This window comes from Puntigrus tetrazona, chromosome 25 (genome assembly GCF_018831695.1).
Source record: "Puntigrus tetrazona isolate hp1 chromosome 25, ASM1883169v1, whole genome shotgun sequence".
Classification (NCBI taxonomy): domain Eukaryota; kingdom Metazoa; phylum Chordata; class Actinopteri; order Cypriniformes; family Cyprinidae; genus Puntigrus; species Puntigrus tetrazona.
Genome location: NC_056723.1, coordinates 17,040,985 through 17,066,536, shown reverse-complemented (window position 1 = coordinate 17,066,536; position 25,552 = coordinate 17,040,985). Strand labels below are relative to the sequence as shown.

Sequence of the window (25,552 nt, the reverse complement as noted above, 5' to 3'; positions counted from 1 at the left end):
AACAAAAAGTCACTGCTTTGAATATTCTCTTATCTCAGTTTTACCTCGGAAAGACAGCTGATCTTATAGTTTGTAGCTTTCCTTGCTTTAAGCTTGTGTCGTCTGCTTCTGCGCAGCACCAGATCAGCGTTAGCGCTCTGCAGTGTAAAGTAATATCCACATAGGCGGTTTTGGTTTGATTTAATATAAGGGAGATTTGCGGTACACTTGCAATCTATCCTGCGGTGTGTAGGTGGAGTCAAATGTATGGTGTTATTCTCTGCCGCTCACTCCCGGTGTCTCAGGCTCTGCTCTGAATGCACAGTACACAAGTGCGGCTCCTGATAGACAAAGCACGACAGCTGAGGTGGAATCCCGCTCTGCATTCACTACGGCCTCCCAAACCTCCCTCTCCTTCTCTCTCGGACACCCAAACACCGCCATGAGAAATCCAGGAGCTTCCTGCAGAGCCACACACCCAGGGCTTCTTCATGATACAATATACAGAAACCTTTGACTTCCAGAGCTGATTATCGTTTAATACTCCTTCCACCATATTGACCCGAATAGGGTTCAGAAGGAACAAATCACGTCTCACTTCAGGTTTCACGAAGGTAGTGTTTCAAAGTGTCTCAAGCACGCATATCTTACTTTAAATCATTATCATAGAACATGAGAAGCATTTGCACAGCGGGCTTATGTTTTAAATACAATGCTAATTGTACATTTATATAATTATAATATTTCATAATAAAAAAAGTTGTACATAAAGGTTTTAGTAACACTTTGCTGAATAGGATTGACCAACAAAGAGGTAACTGTGTGGTCAAGCTTTGGGTAGCTGATCCACTCGATTGTCATACTAAAACCAAAATATACAAATAGAACACCTAAATAGAGACAAAGTAGTATACCAAAAATCACGATGTGAAATTTATTTAAAGAAAACTTGGAAGTGTACTTGGAGCACAAATCTACTAAACTAGCAGTTTTAATGAGACTATACTTCAAAAATGTACAAAATGCTACAAGTATTATCGAAGCTAAACTATCATTATACCTATAAGTTGACTTTAGTAGTATACTTCTAGTGTAATTACAAACTAAAAACATGAATGTACACTAGTTGTGTACTGCAAAGTTTACTACTGTTATAATTAAAGTACTTGAAAGTATACTTTTATATACTACAAAGTGGGCCGGTTATACATTATACATACTTTTATACATAAAGCATGCTTAAAATATACTTTACTTAAGTATACTAATAAAACTTGACAGATACTACTTTTTGGTAAAGGTATATCAGCATCCAAAGATTTTTAAACAACACGTCTTCCTGTAAAGTTGTACAGACAGTGAAAGATTTTACGTTGAGGCACATCAAAGGATTTTTTTACGCCTTCACATTTATGCATTTAAATGGTTTTAACAAAATGTCATGAACATAAAATACTATAAACAATGCAATAAACATAAAGGGAGTTTATAAGTTAAAAACCCATTTTAATTGCAAATCCTTTGAAATAATCATTCATTCTGTATTATGTTCTTGAACATTTTACTGAAACCATTACAAATACATACACATTTATCGTTTAATATTACAATAATAGCATTGCACTGTCAGCATTGACAAATGCAAAAAAATGCATATTATGTACAAATGCGTGGCGTTTTCCTTGTTCACTATATCGTCCACCTCTGAAGTCACAATGAACTTAGCATTTCAGAGACTTAGCGATCACCACCAGCCACGCAGCGATGCAATAAAAATAACATATACATACCTAACAGGCTTATTTAATTGCGAGGTGGCCTGATTTGAGGCTACAGAAGAATGCAATGCAAAAGATTGCGTCATGGAAGCTCCACCTAAGAGGCCAAAGTCAGCATCAGCTGCTGCTGATCCTGGGACAGCTGTGGGCTGGAAGGATAATGGAAAGAGCAGATGTTTTGGGATCTACGCATTCTCACATGAGTCCGGGGACACGCTGAGCGCCTGACTGCCCAGAGCAGCGTGTGGCTATAAGTGGGATCTCATGCTCCTCCTGCTGCCAAGAGCTCCTGCTGCGCAGAAGATGGCAGGAGGTGATGAAGAACATTCTTATGCTGGACCGAACCTTGTCTTAATGTCTATCTGGCGTCATTTATTTTATTATTAAATGCTTCCCAGTCTATTCTAGTACGATCATCTGGCATCCTGACCAGCCCCGGCACCCTGCAGCTATAACTAATCATCTATGCGAATCAGTTTATCTGCCCAATGGCTGTTTGAGAAATCAGTATTTTTAGGTCCAGCTTAATAATATTAGATTTGCTTGAAAAACTTTCCAGCAATCTTTGCACCTTCACTTCTATGATGTGTATCGTTTGCACAGCATTGAGCGCTACCATTAAAAGTGCTTCTTTCTTTTTTCTTTTTTGAAGAAATTAACTAACTTAATACTTCTTTAATTATTATTTGGCAAGGATGCATTGAATTGATTCTGTTTTTTTTTCTTTTAATCAAAGAAGAATCCTGAAACAATGCATCACATAGTATCACAAAATATTAAATGGCACAACTGTTTTCAACATTGATTAGTAATGTTTCTGGAGCAGCACATTAGAGTGATTTCTGAAGGATGGGTGTGTGCGTGAAGACTGAGTAATGATGCCGAAATTCAGCTTTGCGTCAGAGAAATAAATTCCACTTTAAAATAAATTCCGAAAGAAAACAGTTCATTTAAATTGTAATAGAAAATTTATTAAAAGGCAACATTAATCAAATCCAAAAATAAAATTGGAAATGTTTCTTTTTACATAATATATGTTTGTGTACTGTATATATTAATTATGTATATATAAATACATAAACATGCATGTATATATTTACATATACATATATATATATATATATATATATATATATATATATATATATAGAGAGAGAGAGAGACATAAATATATAATATATATATATATATAGTAGTATATATATATATATATATATATATATATATATATATATATATTTATATATATATATAAATATATATATATATATATATATATATATATATATATATATATATATATATATATATATATGTTTATTACAATTATTCAAAATAAATAGTTTTGTTTACATAGCATGTGTACTGTATATATTTATTATGTATATTTAATGACAAACATATATATATATATATATATATATATATATATATATATATATATATATATATATATATATTTATATATGCTATTATAAATATATATATATATATATATATATATATATATATATATATATATATATATATATATATATGTTTTTGTTTATTAAATATACATAATAATAAATATATATAGTATTGGCATGCTATGTAAATAAAAATTTATTGAGTTAATGTAATACTCAGTTGTTTATAATTGGCAGTTTCTAATATATACATTTACGAAAAATTTGTTTAAAAATTAGTCGACTAAAATTTTTGATTAGTATATTGTTATGATACATACTGTTATATCACAACACTTTAGTATATCTGTGTAGTAATCATAATATAGTGCTAATTTAGTTAATAAGACGAGTTTAAACAGATTAAATACGCAAACAATAAATGATACAAACTCCAACAAATGTAACACAAACAAATTACTGTAAAGAGTATTGGAGCATCAAAATAGGATAGTGGTCGAATGAGCAACGCACAATTAGCGCGGTGTGTGTTTGCTCCACGCCAATTGTGCGCTGCTTAGACGTTACTGTCCCTTTATTTCGCCTCAATACTTCTTTGCAGTGAAGATTTGCTTGTGTTACATTTGTTGGAGAGTGCTTTTGGTTTCATCGCTTATTCCAACGCGATTTGCCAAGTCTGTCCTACCTAAAAATAGGTCAGCAAATGCGCTATTAATAAATTAGCACTATATATTGTGCCGACTGTAACAGATATGCACTCCAAAGTGATTATGATATGGCAATTTAATATGTATTTACAATAATAAATATACTAATCAAAAAAAGTTTTGGTCATTTAGATTTTTAAACAGTTTTTTATAAATAAAACAGTAAAAACATGTTAAATTGTAGTGCTAGGCAATAATTAATTAAAACAAAATAACATAGTTTTGCTTATACAGCATGTACTGTATATATTTATTATGTATATTTAATGACAAAATATATATATATATATATATATATATATATATATATATATATATATATATGTATTTATATATATATATATATATATATATATATATATATATATATATATATATATTATATATTTATGTCTTCTCTATATATATATATATATATATATATATATATATATATATATATATGTATATGTAAATATATACATGCATGTTTATGTATTTATACATACACAATTAATATATACACAGTACAAACATATATATGTAAAGAAAAAAACATTTCCAATTTTATTTTTGGATTTGATTAATCGCTTCAGCACTAATAAATTTATTACAATTTAAATGAACTGTTTTCGTGACTTATTTAAAGTGAATTTATTTGGACGCAGCTTTGGTCTTTCGCATCATTATTCCAGTCTTCAGCGCATAATACCCATCCTTCAGAAATCACTCTAATGTGCTGCCCAGAAACAATCAATGTTGAAAACAGTTAATATTTTTGTGGATACTATGATGCATTGTTTCAGGATTCTTTGATTGGCAGAAAAAATAGAATCAATTCAATGCATCCTTGCCAAATAATACCAAAGAAGCATTGCTGAAGTAATTTCTTTTCAAAAAAGAAAGAAAGAAGCACTTAATGGTAGCGCTAATGCTGCAAACGACATTTATCATAGAAGTAGTTGTAAAGATTGCTGGAAAGTTTTCAAGCAACTAATATTATTGTCAATCAAAATACTGATTTCTCAAACAGCCATTGGGCAGATAAACCGATTCGCATAGATGATTAGTTATAGCTGCAGGGTGCCGGCTGGTCAGGATGCCAGATGAGATCAAATTAGACTGGGAAAGTATTTACCAATAAAATAAATGACGTCAGATAGACATTAAGACAAGGTCGGTCCAGCATATGAATGTTCTTCATCACCTCGGCTATCTTCAGCAGCAGGAGCTCTGCAGCAGGAGGAGCATGGAGATTTAATCTATAGCCACACGCTGCTCTGCAGTCAGGCGCCAGCGTGTCCTCGGGACTCATGAGAATGTGAGATCCTATCTGCTCTTTCCACATCCTTCCAGCCCACAGTTGTTCCAGGATCAGCAGCGCGATGCTGACTTGCCTTTCTTAGGTGGAGAGAGCCTTCATGACGCAAGCCTTGCATTGCATTCTCTGTAGTTTCAGACCTGCCACCACAAGAATTAAATAAGCCTGTTAGGTATGTATATGTTATTTTATTGCATCGCCGTGGCTGGTGGTGATCGCTAAGTCTCTGAAATGCTGTTCATTGTGGACTTCAGAGGACGATATAGTGAACAAGGAAAACGCCACGATTTGTACATAATATGCATTTTTTGCATTTGTCAATGCTGACAGTGTACTGCATGTACATTAAACGATACAAATGCATATGTGATTGTAATAATGGTTTCAGTAAAAATGTTCATGAACATAATACAGAATATCAAAGGATCAAATTAAAAATGGGTTTTTAACTTATAAACTTTTATGTTTATTGCATTGTTTATAGTATTTTATGTTCATGACATTTTGTGTTTAAAAACCATTTAAATGCATAAATGTGAAGGCGTAAAAACTTTGATGTGCCTCAACGTGAAAATTCACTGTCTGTACAACTTACAGAAGACGTGTGTTTAAAAATCCTTTGATGTTGATACCCTTACCAAAAGTAGTATCTGTCAAGTTTATTAGTATACTTAAGTAAAGTATATTTTAAGCATGCTTTATGTATAAAAGTATGTATAATGTATAAATCGCCCACTTTGTAGTATATAAAAGTATAATTTTCAAGTACTTTAATTATAACAGTAGTAAACTTTGGGTACACAACTAGTACATCTATGTTTTTAGTTTGTACTACTCAGAAGTATACTAAAAGTCAACTTATGGGTATAATGATAGTTTAGCCGATAACATTTCTTGTAGCATTTTTGTGTGTACATTTTAAAGTATAGTCTCATTAAACTGCTAGTTTAGTAGATTTGTGCTCCAAGTACACTCCAAGTTTTCTTTAAAATAAATTTTACATCGGTATTTTAAGTATACTACTTTGTCTTATTTAGGTGTTCATTTGTATATTTTGGTTTTAGTATGACAAATTTGAAAGTGGATCAGCGCCCAAAGCTTGGACTGCCACAGTTACTTGTTGGTCAACCTATTCCAAAGTGTTACTAAACCTTTTATGCCAATTTTTTATTATGAAATATTACAATTACATAAATGTGCCAATTAGCATTGTATTTAAACATAAGTCTGCCAGTAAATGCCATAAATTCATGATAATGATTTAAAGTGTATATGCAAGCTGAGACACTTGAAACACTACCAAAAACCGATGAGACGTATTTAAAATTCTTCTGACCCTATTCGGTCAATATGGTGAAGGAGTATTAAACGATAATCAGCTCTGTCAAAGGTTTGCATATTGTATCATGAAGAAGTCTTCTTGGGTGTGTGTGGCTCTCGCGAGGAAGCTCCTGGATTATGGCGCGGTTTGGGTGTCCGGAGAGAAGGAGAGGAGGTTTGGGAGGTCGGTAGAATGCAGAGTGGATTACTTCAGCTGTCGCTCTTGTTCATCGAGTCACACTTGTGTACTGTGCATTCAGAGCAGAGCCTGAGACACCGAGGAGCGGCAGAGAATAACACCATACATTTGACTAATTACACACCGCAGGATGGATTGCAAGTGTAACCGCAAATCTCCTTATATTAAATCAAACTAAACCGCCATGTGGATATTACTTACACGCAGCCGCCGTAACGCTGATGTGGTGTTGCTAGCTAAGACGCATACGCTTAAAGCAAGGAAAGTCAACAACCCATAAGACGGTCTTTTCCGGAGGTAAAACTGAGCAAGAGAATATTCAAAGCAGTGACTTTTTTGTTTTACAACTACAGCTAATGGTCGCTTCGTAGTGGAAGGATATGCTTATTTTATATAGCATTTATTGGTCAAATATATATAGAGTTATACTGTTGTTGTTGTTTTTTGTTGTGAACACTACCCATATAACCAGCTAGCATGGACTAAAACCTGCAGAAGTACAAAAGTCTGACAATTACGTGTTTTGTTCAAATTGCTGCACAGACATTCCACAGAATTCCTAATTATTCTTGATAGATTTAAGAAATAATATCTGTTTGATATACAGTATCATCACATTACATTATCATTTTTTAATTCATTGATCTCCCAAAGCCTGCATTTATTTAATCCAAAGTAAAGCTTAAACATACGTTTTTTAATGTTTTCTATATAACAAAATAAATGCTTATATAAATACATTTAAAATATGTTCTTATTCATGTGATTTCAAGCTGATTTACGCCATTGCTCCAGTGACATGATCCTGACATAATCGCTTCTATATTAATGTAGAATAAAATAAATGCAATGACGTAGAGCAGAAGAGGAAAAGCATTACAAATTATTCTCACATGACTAACTTTGTTAGTCGCGGCAGAAACATGCTAGTGACATGCTAGTCATGATAGCAACATGCTAGTCACTTGCTAATCATGCTGGAAACATGCTGGTGACATGCTAGTCATGCTAGCAACATGCTAGTCACTTGCCAATCATGCTGGAAATGCCAGGACACATGCTGTCATGCAGTAACATGCTAGTCACTTGCTAATCATGCTGGAAACATGCTGTAGACACATGCTAAGTCATGCTAGCAACATGCCAGTCACCCGTTAATCATGTTACAAAACATGCTAGCGACATAATATGCAACCGAGCGTGAGTTTCGGCACGGCAAGCACCACTCACATTTTCTCTTCAGGAAATGTACTTTCTAGTTTTTATTATCATTGCAATTTGCATTACAGCACATTTGACTTATCATAATACATAAATGATTGATGGATGACTAAAATATAAACATTACATCTGGCCACCCTTTCAGGTGTTGTTTTGTTTTGTTGAATTTATGTTTATCTAGTTAGCGGTCAGCTATATCAAGGTTGCTATTTCTTGCTTTCGATTTGCTCATATCATAGATGATATTACAAAAGTAGCAAACCATATTTAAAGTTTGTAAACATATCGTGGTGGCATGCAGTGAAGTAACGGATGTTGTACAGTCGCGACAGATGACAGATTTTCTATTTTCCTGGGAGTGTTTTGATCATGTGGTCATGTTCTTATTGTTTGAATGTGTCCTTCTATTCACCAAGGTGTGTGTGTGTGTGTGTGTGTGTGTGTGTGTGTGTGTGAGTGGATTGTGCACACATGCATGCATGCTATGTGCTCATGTTTTTCACACACATGATGTTTACATGCACTCCTGACACACCCCGAGGACGCTTTTTGTGCTTTTTTGGAAACAGGTCAGCTAACATTTAGCCCCACTGCCTGTCTAATGAGGTTCGTTCTCTTGTTCTTGTGCAAAAGCTGATCATTTTCTCGCTCGGGACATTCAACATTTACAACACCGCCCTCTCTGCTTGTTGTCCTTGAAGACTACAGCACCATCCATTTTTAACTAACAGCCACTATTTATGATTTCATCATGTAATTAAGTTAATAACCTGCTTTTGTCATATTCATGTAACTCCACGATCTTCAAATGCAGTAATAAGACACTTTCCATAAACAGTTACAAAATAACAGGGACCTTCATATCAAAAACATAAGTAAAAATATGAACGGTAAGTTTGTTAAACTTCAGAGCTTATGCTTAGCAGCATTACCTGGAGGTGTTTTATTATTCATTAATTTCAATGTGGTTTGCCCTTTTTCAACCCTGTTACTGAAATTGGGCTATCTAAATTTGAAACTACTGATTTTTTTTTTTTTTTTTTTAGCTTAAATGAAAAAACTTACATTTATTTGTTTGATTTAGATACCAACATAATAGAATTCCCCAACAAATTAAAGAAAAACGACGGGTTAACTTTCTTAGAAATAATGTTGGTAACAGGGTTGAAAATGATTTTCGCTAAAAATGAAAAATCATATAATGATGTTATGCGTCTGTGTGTGAGATGTCATTTAGATCAAGTATTTTTGCATTGTTTTGCAATAGGCTGAACGTGAGTTGTGTCAAAATGTAAAAACAAAGCTGTATGTTATTATTTGTCACTACCTGCAACAGCACTGAGCAAGATGTGTGTCAAAAATATAAAATATAAAAAAATAATAATAATTATTTAAGAAAAACCATCTGAATCATGTTACTACTTATTTTGGTGACAGGGTTAAAACATTTGTCAACAAAAAAAGTAAAATAAAAAAAAAGAATAATTATAATTTGTCTGTGTATAAGAAACCATTTAATTCAAAGTTAATTAGATGTTTTAATAATTTACTGTGACACAATTTTTAATATATATATATACATACACAACAAAAATATGGATTTAGCCACTAATGCATTAAAAACAAGTACACCAAATTGCCGTGGTTTGTGCGCTGCACCATATGCTTTAATTTCTCATAGCTTTCAGATGTATAGCCTTTAATGCTCTTGCAGAAAGGGGTCATGCAAACACCATGACTTACAACACCAGACATCCATTCTGATCAAAATATTCTTCAAAATAACTTGCTTTGTATCCTTGGGTTTGGTCCATGAATCTTTTTCTGGGCCCACAATATGCTGACGGTTAATTTTTTTCCACCATCATTCGGTTCGTAACGCACCAAAAGCTGCCTTATTCAACCCTCGTAAATACCGCTCATCGTCACGCAAGTCTCCAACAGAGACCGTGGCGGAAGAATGAAGTATTATATCAGTCAGCCTGCAAACGCTTTTTGACGTGGGAATCTCACAGCTGGTGACAAATGTCCTGCTGACTAGAGCTAAACTGATTGGCTCTGCTGATGAATGCTGCTTGCAGCATCTGGCTCTGAAGGTAACAGATGTTACCGGATATCACTTGACACCCTTTTGTACCCTCCTATATGTGGTTATGCCATCTTGTTTCAAGACCATGTGTGGACTTTGTAGTAAACAACTTCTCTCACCTATATCACTGGATAGTTTGCCGGCCACAGTTTTTCTACCATATTGTTACTGTCCTCTGCGAACTGCTAGCTAGTTCAGAGCCATAGAGGTTGTATCTCCTCTGTGATTGCAGTGTGTTTACGTGCTTGGAAGCCCACCGAGGACGTGTTACAGCCACTTTAGTGTATCCCATGCTGAAACAGCTGCTTACTGTCTTATAAGGTCACAGAATCTGTGAATTGTGATCTGTATTAGCGAACTGGATAATGCAATAGAAACCTTAGATGGATGTCCTGGAGATATTCACACTGCTTTTACTTCATTTCAGCTTATAAAGGCCCGCCACACCGAGCACGACAACTATAAAGACACGTGCTTTAAAACAACTGAGTCCACATCACAATCTGTAATGATAAAGGCACAGAAAAACACATCGTTGATAATACTTCAGAACAATTTAAAGCCACAGATGCATCTTTGAAAGTGACCAGACGACATCGCCTGTTGGTGTGGACACTAATATCATTATCTTTTTACGCATCTTTATAGTTATCACCCTTGGTAAAAAAAAAAAAAAAAACTCTGCATAAATACAGACTTGTCGTGATCCAGTAAAGTAAAAACAATGAAAAATGAAATAAACGCTCAGTCAACACAATATATATTAATAATATGAATGAAAAAACTGTTAAATATTTTAATAACACAAATAATTCCAATAACATTGGTCAATCGAAATTGTTTTATATATATATATATATATATATATATATATATATATATATATATATATATATATATATATATCTCAAATTGAGCATCAGTTAATACACAGTCGTGATATCACTGACAAGCTACAATATCGTGTTCAGTCTTGCAGGTGATTCATTGCTATTTTTATCAGTGTATTAACTGTCAGTCATCGGAAAAACAGGTGATAAAGATTTAACGCTATTTAAAGAACCGGCTTACTGACGTAGACGCACATTAATCCTTTGAATGTGCATCAATTGCTTGGAAAGCTGAGGCCAAAGAGAAGACATTTTGAAGAATGTTGGCGCAAAGAGTTACCAGTAACCACAACTTTCACAGTATGGAGGGAAAACTCTATGGAAGTCAACAGGAGCTTAAAACATTCTCATAAGACATCTTCTTTTTGTGGTTCATGCAGGTTTGGAACAACACAAGGGTGTAGTATCCCTTTAATTAACCTGGACCCAGATTGACAGTGATTTTTTTTCGCATGCCTACGTAGTCTCAAGGTCTTCGCTGATTCACTGAGGTTCGTGTTCAGTCGAGCTCCGCACTTTTCGGGCGGAAGGTGCTTTCACTTGCCGTCTGTGCATTTCTATGGCTGAGCGCAGCGTGAGGCGCAGCTTTCGCCTAGATACTGCTGAAGATTACAGCGTCTCCGTAGCGCCTGTCTAGAGACCAGCAGTTCCTCTTAAAACAGCCACAATATGTTCCGCGCCTCAGAACAGAAACGTTCTCCATTTTCTCTAACATAAACAAAACATTTATATTATTTTGTTGGAGGGTTTCAGAATACCGAACACAATGCTCTCGAAAGCCTCCAAAAAAGCCCGTGGATGTACCAGTATTTAATTTTGTTATTAAATGTAAATATTAAGATCATATGCAAATCTAAAAATACAAGAATGTCCCCTGCTTAGCAGACGCTATTGAGGTATTTTTGGTAAAATACATATTTGGTAACCAGCCTTATTTACTTATGTATCAAGCTATGGAGCTGGAAACGTAGCAAGCCATAAAATAGGTAGGTGGGGGTTAATGTCGTCCCTGTGGGCTGCTTATTTATTTGTTGATTCTCTCCGGCTGATTTATGACTGTGCACAGAACTCACCAAAGTGAGACGCAGGCTAGTTTACGTCGTTCAGTCAGTGGAAATAAAATACTCTTACACAACATCTTTCTGAATTAAAAACGTATTTATATGTAAGTGTGTGTGTGTGTGCGCCATGCATATTAAGTTAGCATATATTAGCATTTCAAATACTGTTAATGTTTCTATTCTGCATTTTAATAATCCTACCCTAAAATTGATATCTGCCTTGACCATTAATAAAGCAGCAAAGTAGGTATTTATTGATGCGAAATCAGGCTACGTTTTCTTGCATTAAATTATTTATCACATGTTTTGGATAGAGAATATATATATATATATATATATATATATATATATATATATATATATGTTAAGTTATATATATATATATATATATATATGTACATGGTTACATACTTTACACAGTAACTGATTGGTTTTAACTTATTATTCTTTTCTTCTCTATTTCCATAGTTATCTTTACATTGATATGCAAGTAAACAAAACAGATCTTTTGTAAGTAAGTTTTAACTATTTTTATTTATAGTATTAGCTTTCCTTATCAACTCACAGGGTTTTGGGACATCCAAATGTGACTAACAGGCTATATAATGTCTTTTGGTATACTTTTATGCCACATTTGCATAATAAATGCTAAATAAATAGAATAGTAATGAATAAATGCAAAGTATGTTATAACCGATTCAGTTTTCACTCATTTTCTCCGGCTCCTGCAAGCCTCCTCTAATCACTTCAGAACCTGGTCTTGTGTCCGTGTCCTCTCCGCTTGTCCCGCGGTGAGACAAACAGAAACTCTGTGGGCGTTGTGCCGCTGTAGCGAACACTCACCGCGTACCGACGGCGCTGCGGCTTTGCATGGTTTTTTGAAATGCGATTGTGATGCTCTGAACAGTTGTGCGTGCCAGGACTGATTAGAGTCCTGTTAGCAATCGGCGGAAGCAGTGCCAAATGTGCAGATACAGCAGCATCGGGGAGACGGGACGCCACATGCTGAGGCCGTCCTTTACCAGCCAGCCGGCATGAAGGTTGCGGTGAGAAGTGTGTACGACGCCGTGAGCATTTTAGTGCCCTGTACAAGATACTGATGATGGCTGGTGTTGTCTTTTCATTTATTGCAAACTTCAGTTAGAATAAGAAATTAAGAACAAAGAAAGTTTCAGTTTTCTTTTTGCATTGTGGCATTAAATTTAAAGCACTTAACCATATTTCTCCCCTCCCATTACCGTAGAATTTGTTCAGATGTTTTAATATTGGTAGGATTCACCATTCGTCCATCCAATAGTGTTGCAGTTATTTTTAATAAAAATTCTATAATTTTTCTTTATTGCCAACTTATTTACAAAGAAATTATTTGAAGTTGTAGAATAAACATATAATTAAAAAGTATAATTTAAAAAGTAAGCAACAGTAGTACAGTAGTGTTTATGAATCTTAAAACTTAGTATTTTCTTTTTTAATTGCAATTACTTAGCAGTACTTACTTTTATATTATTTTATTTAAAAAAATGTTTAACAGTTGACAATTGTTTTTATCCTTGCAATTTCCAGTTACTGAATTTTTTTACAAAAACGCAAAGCAATAACAATAAATACTTTGAATTGCTACAATTAATGCAAAATTCTAATATGATTTTTAATTACTACAATTTGATAATTATATAAAAGATACATTAAATACATAAAAAATATATTAATGTATATATATATATATATATATATATATATATATATATATTTTTTTTTTTTTTTTTATAAAATATGAAATAAAATCTTTTATATTCTTATTTTTATATATTTTAAAAAAATATGCTTTCATTTCGAGTTAAAATATAATGTCCTGAAGCCACCAATTATTCATTGTTGTTCATTCATGTTTCATGCATTGTTTGCTCAAACACAATGCGCACAGACAGAGTGGTGTGAATATTCAAAGCAAGTGAAGCTTTTCTGAAGAAATTACGTACGTTTGGGTCCACAAACTGGACAACATTTTAAAGGTTATGATGGGGCTTTATTATCCAGCAGAAGCAGTCACTATCTCACAATATCCATCCACACATACATACAGTACAGTATAGCCTTCCGTTGGACCCTGTATTCGTAGCGGCAATGCTTCGTTTTCTCTCTTACTCACCACAAGCAAGCCTTTTTCCCCTTCTCTGTGCACTGGCATACTTATCTCCCCCTCATCCGGCACGCTCTGGGACAGAAGCCAAAACCCAGGCTTTCTGCCTCCTCTCTGCCTAAGTATTCTGTCCTTTCTTCTGCCCTTGGATTGCCGTTCAGGGTTGCGGGAGTATTGATTTCAGCTATGAGCGTACAAGGTGATTACACATATTATCACATTGCGCTTGTTTTAGCAGAGCGGAGCGTCGGCAGACTGCACAGGATGGCTGTGGGTTATCACGTTATTGTACTGCAATTAAACAAGAACTTCTTTACCATTTTGTCATTATTTACTATATCTACGTTAACTATTTGCCACTAAAAATTACTACTGCTTAACGCCGCAGAAGTTTAGTTGGAGAACATAGTCGCTTTGTTTGCGCTGAGATTGAGAAACAGCAATCTCAGACTGCAAACGGGAGAAGAATCAAAGCAAGACTGTATCCAATAAATCAAAGGCAGAACCGGCTATGACATCGGAACTGTGGGATTTTGTTGTTTTTGCCACAATATTGTGCTTGAAATTCTCCTCGGTGCCTCATTATTGTGGGATGCAACGCGATGATGGCGCCGGCTGCGATGAATATTCTGGTTTAGGAATCAATTCAGACACGTGGGACGCCAGGCCTCAACTTAATCTTTCATTCATTTCCCATGTAGCCATTGAGGCTCGACGATTTACAGTTCCACGCCCGCGGCCGTGCCTTTGAGGTTCTCAATCTGCCTGTCGCCTGCCTCGCAGTCACATCAGTCGTGTAATCGACGGAACAGCTTCCTGAATAATGGGATTCTGGGCTCCCTGTGGCGCTTGTGATTCGTTCGCCTCCTGTTGCTAGTCGCTCATTGTGTTCGTGTTCCTTATGCATCATGCATTGTTGAATAAAACACACCCTCATCCCCTGGCCCTCTCTCTCAAGTGCCCCTAAATCATGTTTGATTTTTTTTCCATCTTCACCGTATATATACAGTTCCTTTGTGTATTGCTTGTGTGCTTTTGTGGTCTTTCCTCTTCCGACATGGTGTTTTTCTCCATATGCTAACTCCAGGCTCTTATTTATCACCTTATTTTCTGTTTTTCGCCCTAGTCGCACACGTAAGTCAACATGAAACAAAACTCATTTTTGTTTCCACATTGTAAATATTTTTCTCCAAATGATGAAATCAGTGTTGCTGGAAAAGTTACTCGATGCGATTGCATTGGCTAATTGAAATTAATAAGCTCCTGCACGCTTACACAATGCTCCAAAACTGCCAAAAAAACGATCAGGTTTGTTGCATTTTTCAGATCAGCAGCATGCATTTTGTCTGAAAGCATGACGAATACTAAAAAACATACGTGGAACTTATGGATCAGATGTGCGAGGATTTTCACTCCCAATTTCTCTCAACAGGGGTACAGGAAAGATGTGCTGGGTGTACAAATGGGAAAACAACGTAACTTATAAGCATTTATTTGAAGTTAACTAGTGTTATTGATTACTTGAAAAAGTAATCTGATTACTTAACTTGTGTTACTTGTACAGCCACCCCAACACTGAAGAAACAATACTATTTGGTGGCAGAATTAAAACACTTATTTAGTCATGAACAAGTAACAGTTCATTACTGGAATCATGTGCCATGTCTTGCATGGAGTTTTATGCAGGACCTAAATGAATCAGTGACTCATGTTAGTGAATTGTTTGTTCAGATGTAAATCGTCAGTCTAAGTAAAATTTGATTTGCATGAATCAGTACCAAACAGTTCACTAATTGATTAAAATCAGTCTACTCAATGCAAACAACTGCACATAACTAAATATTTTCCTGGAAGTGAATCAGTGGCTCATTTTTAGCGGATTAGTTTTATTAGGTAGTCCGTGTTAATGAAGTAGTTCTCACACTAGTACACGTTTATGAATTCTTCCTTTGGGTACCTTCTTTTGTGAAGTAAGCAGTTTTAAATGTAAACTTGTTTACCTTTTAATTGGCGCTAACTGGATATTTCCTGTACGATTTTCATACAGTGCCTCAAATAAATCAGTAAGTGATTTTAAAGGAATCGTGTTTATAATGGCGGTTAGTATGAAATGAAGCAGTTTTGCAGAAGTCAGCCAAGCTCCATGAACAACCTAAATGAACTCATTCACTTAAATGAATCAACTTCCCTGTGCACTGATTGAAATTGTTTCTAGCGAATCAAGGTGGTTTCGAAGGTACTTCTTCAATCCATTGATTAATTATGATTAATCATTCACACAGAAATTATCTGAGTATCTGGATTTCGTTGCATGTTGACTTCCTCATCTGCATAAGAGTGTAGATGGTTTCGCTTTTTTACCTGTGTTTCAGTATGTAACGCTTTGTAATACTTTTAAGGTCATCTTATTTAAGACTTGTTCTTGTAGAAGAAGACAATATAGTGTGTCCTGCAGTCCTCAGGCCTCAGCAGATGCAGCGCCGATCTGGAGGTGATCTCCAGCAGGTGGGAGGATGAAGGCCAGTGCATGGCTCCAGTGCATGGGTCAGCTTTCTCAGGGACCCTCTCTCAGCTGCCCTTGACCTCTCGCATGGATCCCAGCTACTTTCCAACTCCACAGAAGAGGACAACCAAGAGGGGTAAGAATCTGCTAGCACACACCATGATACCACACAGAAAACAAGTACACACATCTACGCAGTTGCAGTTGGGGACTTCCCATTGATGCTGCAATAACCTAAATCCAGGAAATAGACATCAAAGAAGTGAATATAGACATTTTGAATCTTTTTGTGACCAGTTTTACATTTAAACACATACACAAAAATGCAAAATGTAATCTTTAAAAAAACACTATTTTGAGATTTTATGCTACAGAATTTCAAGTGCTAATGCTTTGCTTATTTATTTATTTTATTTTAACTAGATTTACTAGTTTACCAGTAAGTTTTCTGGGGCTTCTCACCTATAAAGGATAAAAAAAAATATATATATATATATATATATATATATATATATATATATATATATATATATATATATATATATTTAAAAAAAAATTATTTTACTTTAATTGTCAAATGGATTTTTGTTCTTCTTGGGAGTGAAAATTAATTTTTTTTCACTCCATAAAGATATATATATATATATATGTGTGTGTGTGTATAACAAAGCACAAATGTAGTTTTTCAAATTTCCATTTATTATAATCTTATTGAGTAATATTAATAATATGTATACTTATTAATATTTTTTAAATAAATCTCAATAACTATCTACACACACTAGAACCAATTCATTTGAAAAACATGATAAATATTAAATACAAGAGGGATAATTTGAAAGTTCGGTTAAAATCAAATAATTTCGGGAGTAAATCAAATTAACAACTCTTTTTCTTTTGCTTGTAGCGCTACTCTACGTAACTTTTTTTTCTTTTTGTTAGTCTCTCTTCTCTTACAAAAAAGTACTACTTTCAGTTATCATCGGATAAAAGATTCCTTGACTAAACATACACTCAGGCTGGAAAAGAAATATACAGATATCTGTAAAAATCAGGAAGAAGTCAGCATACTCTCACTTAGATTCATCGATACTGACTCTTTTAACTGGAATTTCTGGATTCTATTTAATGTTTGGCAGGTGAGGTAAAATAAGCTCCCGCATGTCTTATAAACAATAAATACCAGCAGTATCTGTAAAATAGCCGTAGATCACAATCATCTGGCATAAAGTAGTACTTTCAAAGGAATTTGTTTATACATGCTGAAACGACTTAATGCAGAACTGGGTATAGTTCAGGTCTGTTTGAGAATCGTGATGCAGCTTAAAAATAAACCTTAAATTATACAGTTGTGAGCTTATTTTATGTTTTATATTTATTTCTTTAAGATTTAAAAATAGAAAACACAAAGCCAAAATGATTATCTTTAGGAGATCGAAAAAAATATATAACAAAGATTATATTTATATAATATTTATATCACTACAATTACAATTATCCCTAAACATTAACTTTCTTCAAACCAAGTACGCTTTTTAATAAGTGGATGCATTTCTGCTCATCTCGCTGCATTTCTTTATTTTTGACTAGCATGCCTTTATGATCCATATCAATCGTGCTGGGTACTAATTTTTTTAGATTTTTAGATCGCCGCTTTTTTTCTGCTCGAGTCACAGAGTCAGATTCTCCTTGATTATCGCCACAGAAGTCCGCTTTGCCTCGCTTGTGCCACATTAAAAGGTGACTCAATCACAGCCCAGCTTTGTCCTGACATAATAAGCGCTGAAAAGACCAGCGCTTCCTGCAGCAGCATCCTCCCCGTCTTGTTTTCAAATGCTCGGATGTTTACCGCAGGAGTATTGGCTTCGCACCACTTCTCACCATATTTTTAAATGCCAGCTGGTGGGTGTGGGCGATTTGTGTTCCCGGTCGGTAGTGTGCAAATGTGGCTTTAAAAATCATCTGGCAGTCGCAGACCGCATGCTGGGAGGTGGAGCACTCAGTGCCTCTATGGCGCTGGACTGTGCTTTTTGGCAATCGATGCTGCAGTCCCGGCCTGGGTAGCGTGGGATTCACCGTGGATGGGGCTACTCGCGCGGCTCTGCTACATGCAGGAAAGCTGACAAACACCATGTAAGCTTTAATTATGGCGCAGCCGCCACACTGTCCACGCAGCCACGCCTGTGTGTGTGTGTGTGTGTGTGTGTGCAAAAGGTGTGTGTGTGTGTGAGACAGATGGTCCACGCAACTCTCGGGAAAGTGTGGTGATTACAGGAGGGGTAGTTTCCTTCTTGGATGTCAGCACAGAGCTGCTCTGTCTCATGTGATTCGCTTGCCGTGTCAGGTGACGCTCAGGTGTGACACATAACTGTCCTTTGGTATGATAACAGCCCAGTCTCATGACAGTGGTGAAAACCAACCTGATCTCTTAAAAAATATGTACCTCTGTGCAAGGGCCTTTTTTATGTATGGTTTGCTTACCGCACGCTTTCGCCACAGTTTCAAAGAGAAATGTCCACTCAGTGATGCTAAAACACAGGTTCACATTACATTCACCTGGCATCGTTATTATTACATCTATGAGAGATATGTATTTAAAATATCCGCTGACTCTTACAAAAGTTAATGCTCTATTGTGTGGAAATATGCGCCACACTAAATCTAATCCCTAAATCTACAAATGCAAAAGAGATATAAAAATGCATTTGTTGGATGTAATTGTTACTTCAACTTCTCTTTACACAGATATGAAACGCTTGTTTAACCTCTCAACCGTAGTCACACGGGATTCTAACCTCTAGCTCCTTGCCTCACTGTAGCTACCGAACAAACCTACTGCCTATGAAAACCTGCAGGACATGAAGCTGGATATGTGCTGATGCTAACGCTCAACAGCATCGGCTTTCAAATCTCCCAGCATATTAATAATTTGTTTTAAGTCAGGAACGTGATATTCTTCAATTAATTATGTGTGACAATTATGCTTTATTAACTGAAAGGCATAAAAAGGTGTCAGAGTTTTACTGCCTCTCTCAGTGTCCATTTCTTTTGGAAACTGCAGTGATATGGGTACTTGCTTGTACGTATTTCATGTCTCGCTAAGAAGGGCACCCAGTTATGCTGCTAAGCATCTAGAACGCATTTAAAGCTTAAGAAATATTTTCTTCAGTACCAGTACAGCACTTTTGGTTTATTATTGTAAAAGTCCAATATGAAATATTTTATTGGCTGTATTTGTGTCGCGACTGTACAGCAGTTTCTATCGCTTTATCAAAAGTTTGCATAAAATCGGCAAGCCATGCAAAATATGTAAACTACAGACAGCTTTTATGTCAAGGTTTCTTGACATTTATTTAAATTAATGCACTTCGTTGCACAACTACTACTGCATTTCTGCATTTAGAATATAATCTGGATGAATTGGTTCTCATTCGAGGCTTAATACTATAGAAAAGCTGCATGCTTTTCAGCTGTTTTTCCAAAAATATGGCTGTATGGTTGTTTCAAGCAATGTACAAAAACGTTATTCACTGACCGCTCCTAATTAATAAATCGCAATTACAATTTCTATACTATAATCGATAATAATGATTTTTGGCAGAATCGTTCAGCCCTAATGTCACTTAGCCTAGCAGGAGCCAACCTACATTGCATTGAAAAATGCATTTCTGGGATTAATGTCAGTATATTTTCTGTTGGGCCATGCTTTCTGCTCAAGAAGATGCTTTTTCTCACATTTTCTGGGTTGTATTATCTACAAAACATACAGATTTCCATAGAAGACTTAATCAAGTTTCACACCATCGGCACGTCGACAGCTTCGCTCCGCTCTCCTGTAACTGTCGGCGGAGAAAGCGCTGAGCACGTCACAGGTCTTGTTTCTGGCGTGACTCACATCTGGAAGCATGTGCTCAATGACAGACGGGATACATTTGCGTGGTTTGATGTCAGTTCAAACCTCTAAACTGGGAACTAAGCTAATAATAGAAACATGCCACAATGACAGCTCGCTTATTATCCCGAAACTTTAGTGAATGCGCAAAACAATATTAGTATTTTAAATAATGCATGACTTATGCTACTGCATTTGCTGTTTCAAGAAATTGTCGATGTTTCTTTCTTTCTGGCTTTCTGTTTAGAGAAAGCGACATTTGCAATGTTTTTTATTGCTTGTTGTTATCGTATTTGAAGCGTAGGCATTGTCCTCGTAGATGTAATATTTTATTGGATTATTATCGTATTCGAAGGTAAGATAAGATATTTAATGCACAAGCATTTTGACTCTAATTGGCTTATTGAATAAGATATAAAATGGTTTGATTTTAATGGGCAGGCTTTAAAACTTGCAGTTTACTCTCTTATGCTCACCGAGGCTGCATTTACTTGAGCACAAATACAGTAGAAATAGTACCATTGCACAAAATATATATAGTTTTACTATTTACAAAATTGCCGCTTCAGGCGTTCTACTAACTATAAGTAGCTTTGTAACTACATGTCAACCTTTTTTCGGTAATTTGCACCTACATGTCTACTAACTCTCAGAGTAGACTCTTAGGGGAGTTTTAGGTGTAGTAGAATAAGTTGAAATATACTTGCAAAGTTTCTCACAGTCAGTATGTTACATGTTGTGAACCCGTCAAAATAAAGGGTTACATTATTAAGCAGACAGTCTGCTAATACTCTAATGGCTGCTAGCTGACATAGTTTTCTGTTCGAATATGTGATTTACCGATTTGCTACTCAAGAAGCATTTCTTATTATCATTAATAATGTTGAAAACAGTTGTGCTGTTTTATTCTCGTTTGTCTTATTTTTCATTTAATGATGAGAAAGTACACCATTTATTTGTAATGAAATATTGGTAACACTTTAATTTACGATGTTACACCTATTAGTTGCTTATTAGCATGCATATTAGTAGAATATTAGCTATTTATTAGTGTTAATTAAGCACATATTAATGCCTCATTTTACATGACCTTATTCTGCATCCCTTGTCCTACCCAAACTTAACAACTACCTGCTTCAACTACAAGCAAAAAATTAACAATTTATTGTGGAAAAATGCCCGAAACTTTTGTTTAATTTAATGCATCCCTGCCAAATAAAAGTACTCGTTTTATAATAAAATCAAACCGACCTTTAGGACGTCTCACACACCTCGTCTTGATCTACACGATTCTTTTAATCAAAACAGACTGTTTGATGGTAACAAACACCGCAGCAGATGTAGTCTAGCACACTCTCTGGTGGGCTGCACGTGGGCGGATGGTTGTAGTTGTGAACTTCAGGGGGCATTTGCAGAGCTGGCAGTCTCAGTGCAGGGCAAGACATCCAATGTGTGGGCTATTATTAGCATGTGCTGGCATTAGGGCTTCCTGACCGGAACAGAAGGGCGGTGTTCTCATCGACTGCCCAAAATATTCATGCTTTCTTCTATGTTTTTTCCATAACAAAAGATACTTGGTGAGGAAAAAATGGGTAATACGAAAAACATTTGGCGACTATTTATGATTTCCTATTGCGTGTGTACTGGGGACAGTTTGCCTGACTTTATTGAAAAATCAATTTGTAGGAGTTCACCTTTCAGACGCAGATGTTATGGGAGGAGAGTTTTAAAAATCACAGATTTTACTAATGTTTGTCGCTGGTATTTTCTCCATTATTTAAAACGTCTAGTGAGTCATTCATTTTTAAAGAACGCCGTGGCTTATTCTTTATTGCTCTCTTTGAGACTGCTGTAATTTGCGCGTTTGCGTCATATTTGGTGTTGTTAGTAAATCAGCCACAGAAATGTCCCCTCTCATCTGTGCTGTTTTGGAATTGCGTTCATTTGCTCTGTTTAGTGATACCGGCCATCGCTCTTTTTGTTTTTATCACAAAGAATGAGAAATTATATGCTGTTAGGTGCTAGACAGTTTATAATAATAACAATAATTCGGTTCTGCAATATGTTAGTAGGCTGCCCTTTTTTTAATTTTCACAGAAATGTACAAATCTAGTTCATAAACAAAAAAATGTGGTCAGCATACCAACACATTTATAAACTATTTAGTCTTTTTTTGAATTAATTAACTCACCCCAGTGTATTGAGCATTTTTTTAAATGTGAAAAAATGCATGATTGGCTAACTTTTTATAAAATTTGCTGTATTCTGTATTTTTTTTTTTGTTGTACTTTTTGTTGACTCACAATTTAAGTCAATTATCTAAAATCTTGTTATAAATTCATGTCTATTTTTGGTTTTTTGCCCCTTGTCTTTTTCAAAGTTAATTAATTACTTTTTTTTGTAATAATGTAATATTACCTAATGATTTTTTATCATTATTTTGCCCCTTGGCTGTTTATTTTAGAATGAATGCATTATGTACATTTTACCTGTAAAGTGCCGTATTATGGTTTTTATATAATGATATTTTTAAGATCGCAAGATTCTACGATTTAAAGACTGAAACAGTATTCAAATAAACTTGTGCGAGAAGTGTGACATCCTTTATAACTTTTATGAGATTAATGGTGCGCGGTTCAAATGAAGAGCCTCTCAGAGATTCAGCAAATATTTTATGCTTAGCTTTGTTGTTGTTTTTGTATTTTATCTTCTCTATCCCTTTCCTGAAGTGCTGAGGTTCGTCTGCTGGCTGTGACAATTGTTTTTAGCTTTTTAGCTTGCTTGCTCTTTGCCTGACATTGTCGGTGGAGCACGCTCTTTCCTGCTGATCTGAGGCCAGCCGCTCTCTTTACTGCTACATTTAAAAGCAGTGACTGTAAGATATCGCAGATCAGCATGCGACTTTTGACATCTCGCAGCAGTCGCTGGAAATCAGTCTGTCCTGTTTGTTTTGACCCAGAACCTGCAAATAAAAGCGGACAATTCTCAAAAGACGGCTCAGAAAGAATTATAATGCGTTATTATTCATTTGAGGCTTCTTAATTGGGCATTTAGGATTATTTGGAGTAGCTTGACGACCTTGGAGTTTGGAGCTGTACTAGGAGTTCAGAAGATTTATTTGCTATTGCTCATACTTCAGGACAGGAATCACTACACCCTAACCATAAATATTAAACTTTCAATGTCTAACTTGTCCCTTGACGTTCGTATTGTGGGGATAAATTGTGCATATACATAATTTATACCTTATACTAAAAAATGATGAGTGAGTTCACGATGAGTTACGTATGCAACCTTTCAGCTCTTGGTTTATCTCACTTTTGAGACGTTGCACTATGAGATATAGTCACAACTGTGAGATATTAGGTTGCATTTAAAAACAAGTTTACAAGTTATATCACAATTGTTACACAACTGTCACTTTCTGAGATATAAAGGCACAATGCTAAGAAATTAAGTCACAAAGAGAAATATAGAAGTAATTGTGATTTTTAAAGCCAGAATCTTATGTAGGGATATAGTGATATTCTGAGAAATACAACTACAACTATAAAAATAATAAATCCACAGTTGTGAGAGTTTAAGTCATGTCCTAATATGAAGTTGCAGTTCGATTACTGTTAGATTAGATCATTGTTAGATTATAGTCGCATTTTGAGCTTTTAGTGAGATTTGTTTTTCACGTTCGGAGATAAAAAGCCACGAATACAAGAAATGAAGTCACATTCTTCAGATTTAGTCAGAATCGTGAAATTTTAGAGTTAATATTAGAGTTAGTTCAGCCAACAACAAAAAAACACAACACACTCAAGCCGTCTAAGGCGTGTATGACTTTGTTCTTTCAGACAAATAAAACCTGTGGTATATTGTTATTGATATAAATGTCCTGGCTCTTCTTGGGGGTGGGAATTTGAAGCCCAAAAATGAGTAAATCATGGAGTGATTTTCATCTTTGGAGTAAAGTCATTGTTTGAGATATAAAGCTACAGCTACAATTTTTATTATAGAAATGAATGCAATATTTTAATATTTAAAGTCTTGTTCTAAAATATAAAGAAACCGTCTAATCTGTAAGCTGTAGTCAGAGCTGTAAGATCCAAAGCCACATTCTTACAAATAAAAACACAAATACAAGAAACTAGGTTTCAGATTTAAAGTCACATTCTGAGATAAAATGAAGAGATAGCCACATATATAAATATATACAGTACATATACTGAGATTTGTGGCAGAATTACATTACAAGACATTGTGAGAAAAATATCCTAGATGTGGTTGATAAAATTAAAACAAATTAAGCATTTTTTCTTCTGATGCTGGCTTCCGTGCCAAAACAAATTTCAGCTTATAATTTTCTTTCCATTTCTGCGTAGCAGCGTGTGAATCAGCCGTGCTGTATGATGAAACCATATAACCACACCATTATCAGAACCCAAAGAGCAGGTTAAAAGCCTTGGCTGCACTTAATAGATAGTGATTATTGCTCTTGGAAATATCTTATGCCTGCTGTCAAGCGATTATTATGTTATGCCGTATATTTATTTATTTATTTTTTTTGTGAAGGCTATAAGTTTCCTTTTTAAAAATTATGCCTATCAAGGAACATAATGGCTCGGATCAAGCCGTGGCGGGCAGACTCGGATCTATTTTCACCGGCTCATGCCAATAATGATTTCTAGAATCAGCAGTAATGGCTTTCCTGCTACTTTGGGTTGGATTACTAATGTGATGGGGTTTTTGAGGAGTGACATGCAATTGAGATATCTGTCAAAACACTGATTGGTTCTGGTGAAGATTTGCGGCTTCGCCCTTTGTTTTTGTTTGCCCTTTAGTTGTTCTCTAAAAGCCAAGACCCTCGCTGAAGTTTACTGAGGCTGGTAACGCGACGCCGTTAATGCTACCGCAAGTGAGGGTGATTTATGTGGAGGCTTGAAGGCGCTTGTGGTACAGCTTTGTGCTCCTTGATTGCTTTTTCTAAAAGTGATTTCCTCAGAGACCGACTTGATGCCTCCTCAACCTCTTGGTGTTGGAGACTCGCTGGCCGTGTTCGGCTTCTAAGCCAGC

General features: G+C 35.3%; 1 protein-coding gene and 1 pseudogene across 1 annotated transcript in view; one reads left to right on the top strand and one right to left on the bottom strand.

Moving 5' to 3' along the window:
• LOC122331320 (transmembrane protein 266-like) overlaps positions 1-5,200 on the bottom strand; it is a 58,350-nt gene extending 53,150 nt beyond the window's left edge. Inside the window, exons 1-3 of the mRNA XM_043228878.1 lie at positions 5,060-5,200; positions 271-441; positions 45-137 (exon numbers count right to left, since the gene is read on the bottom strand). Of these exons, the coding sequence (XP_043084813.1) occupies positions 45-137; positions 271-441; positions 5,060-5,200 (405 nt within the window). The remainder of the gene's footprint in view (positions 1-44; positions 138-270; positions 442-5,059) is intronic.
• Positions 5,201-6,579: 1,379 nt separating this feature from the next.
• Positions 6,580-25,552, top strand: part of LOC122331319 — a 44,478-nt pseudogene continuing 25,505 nt past the window's right edge.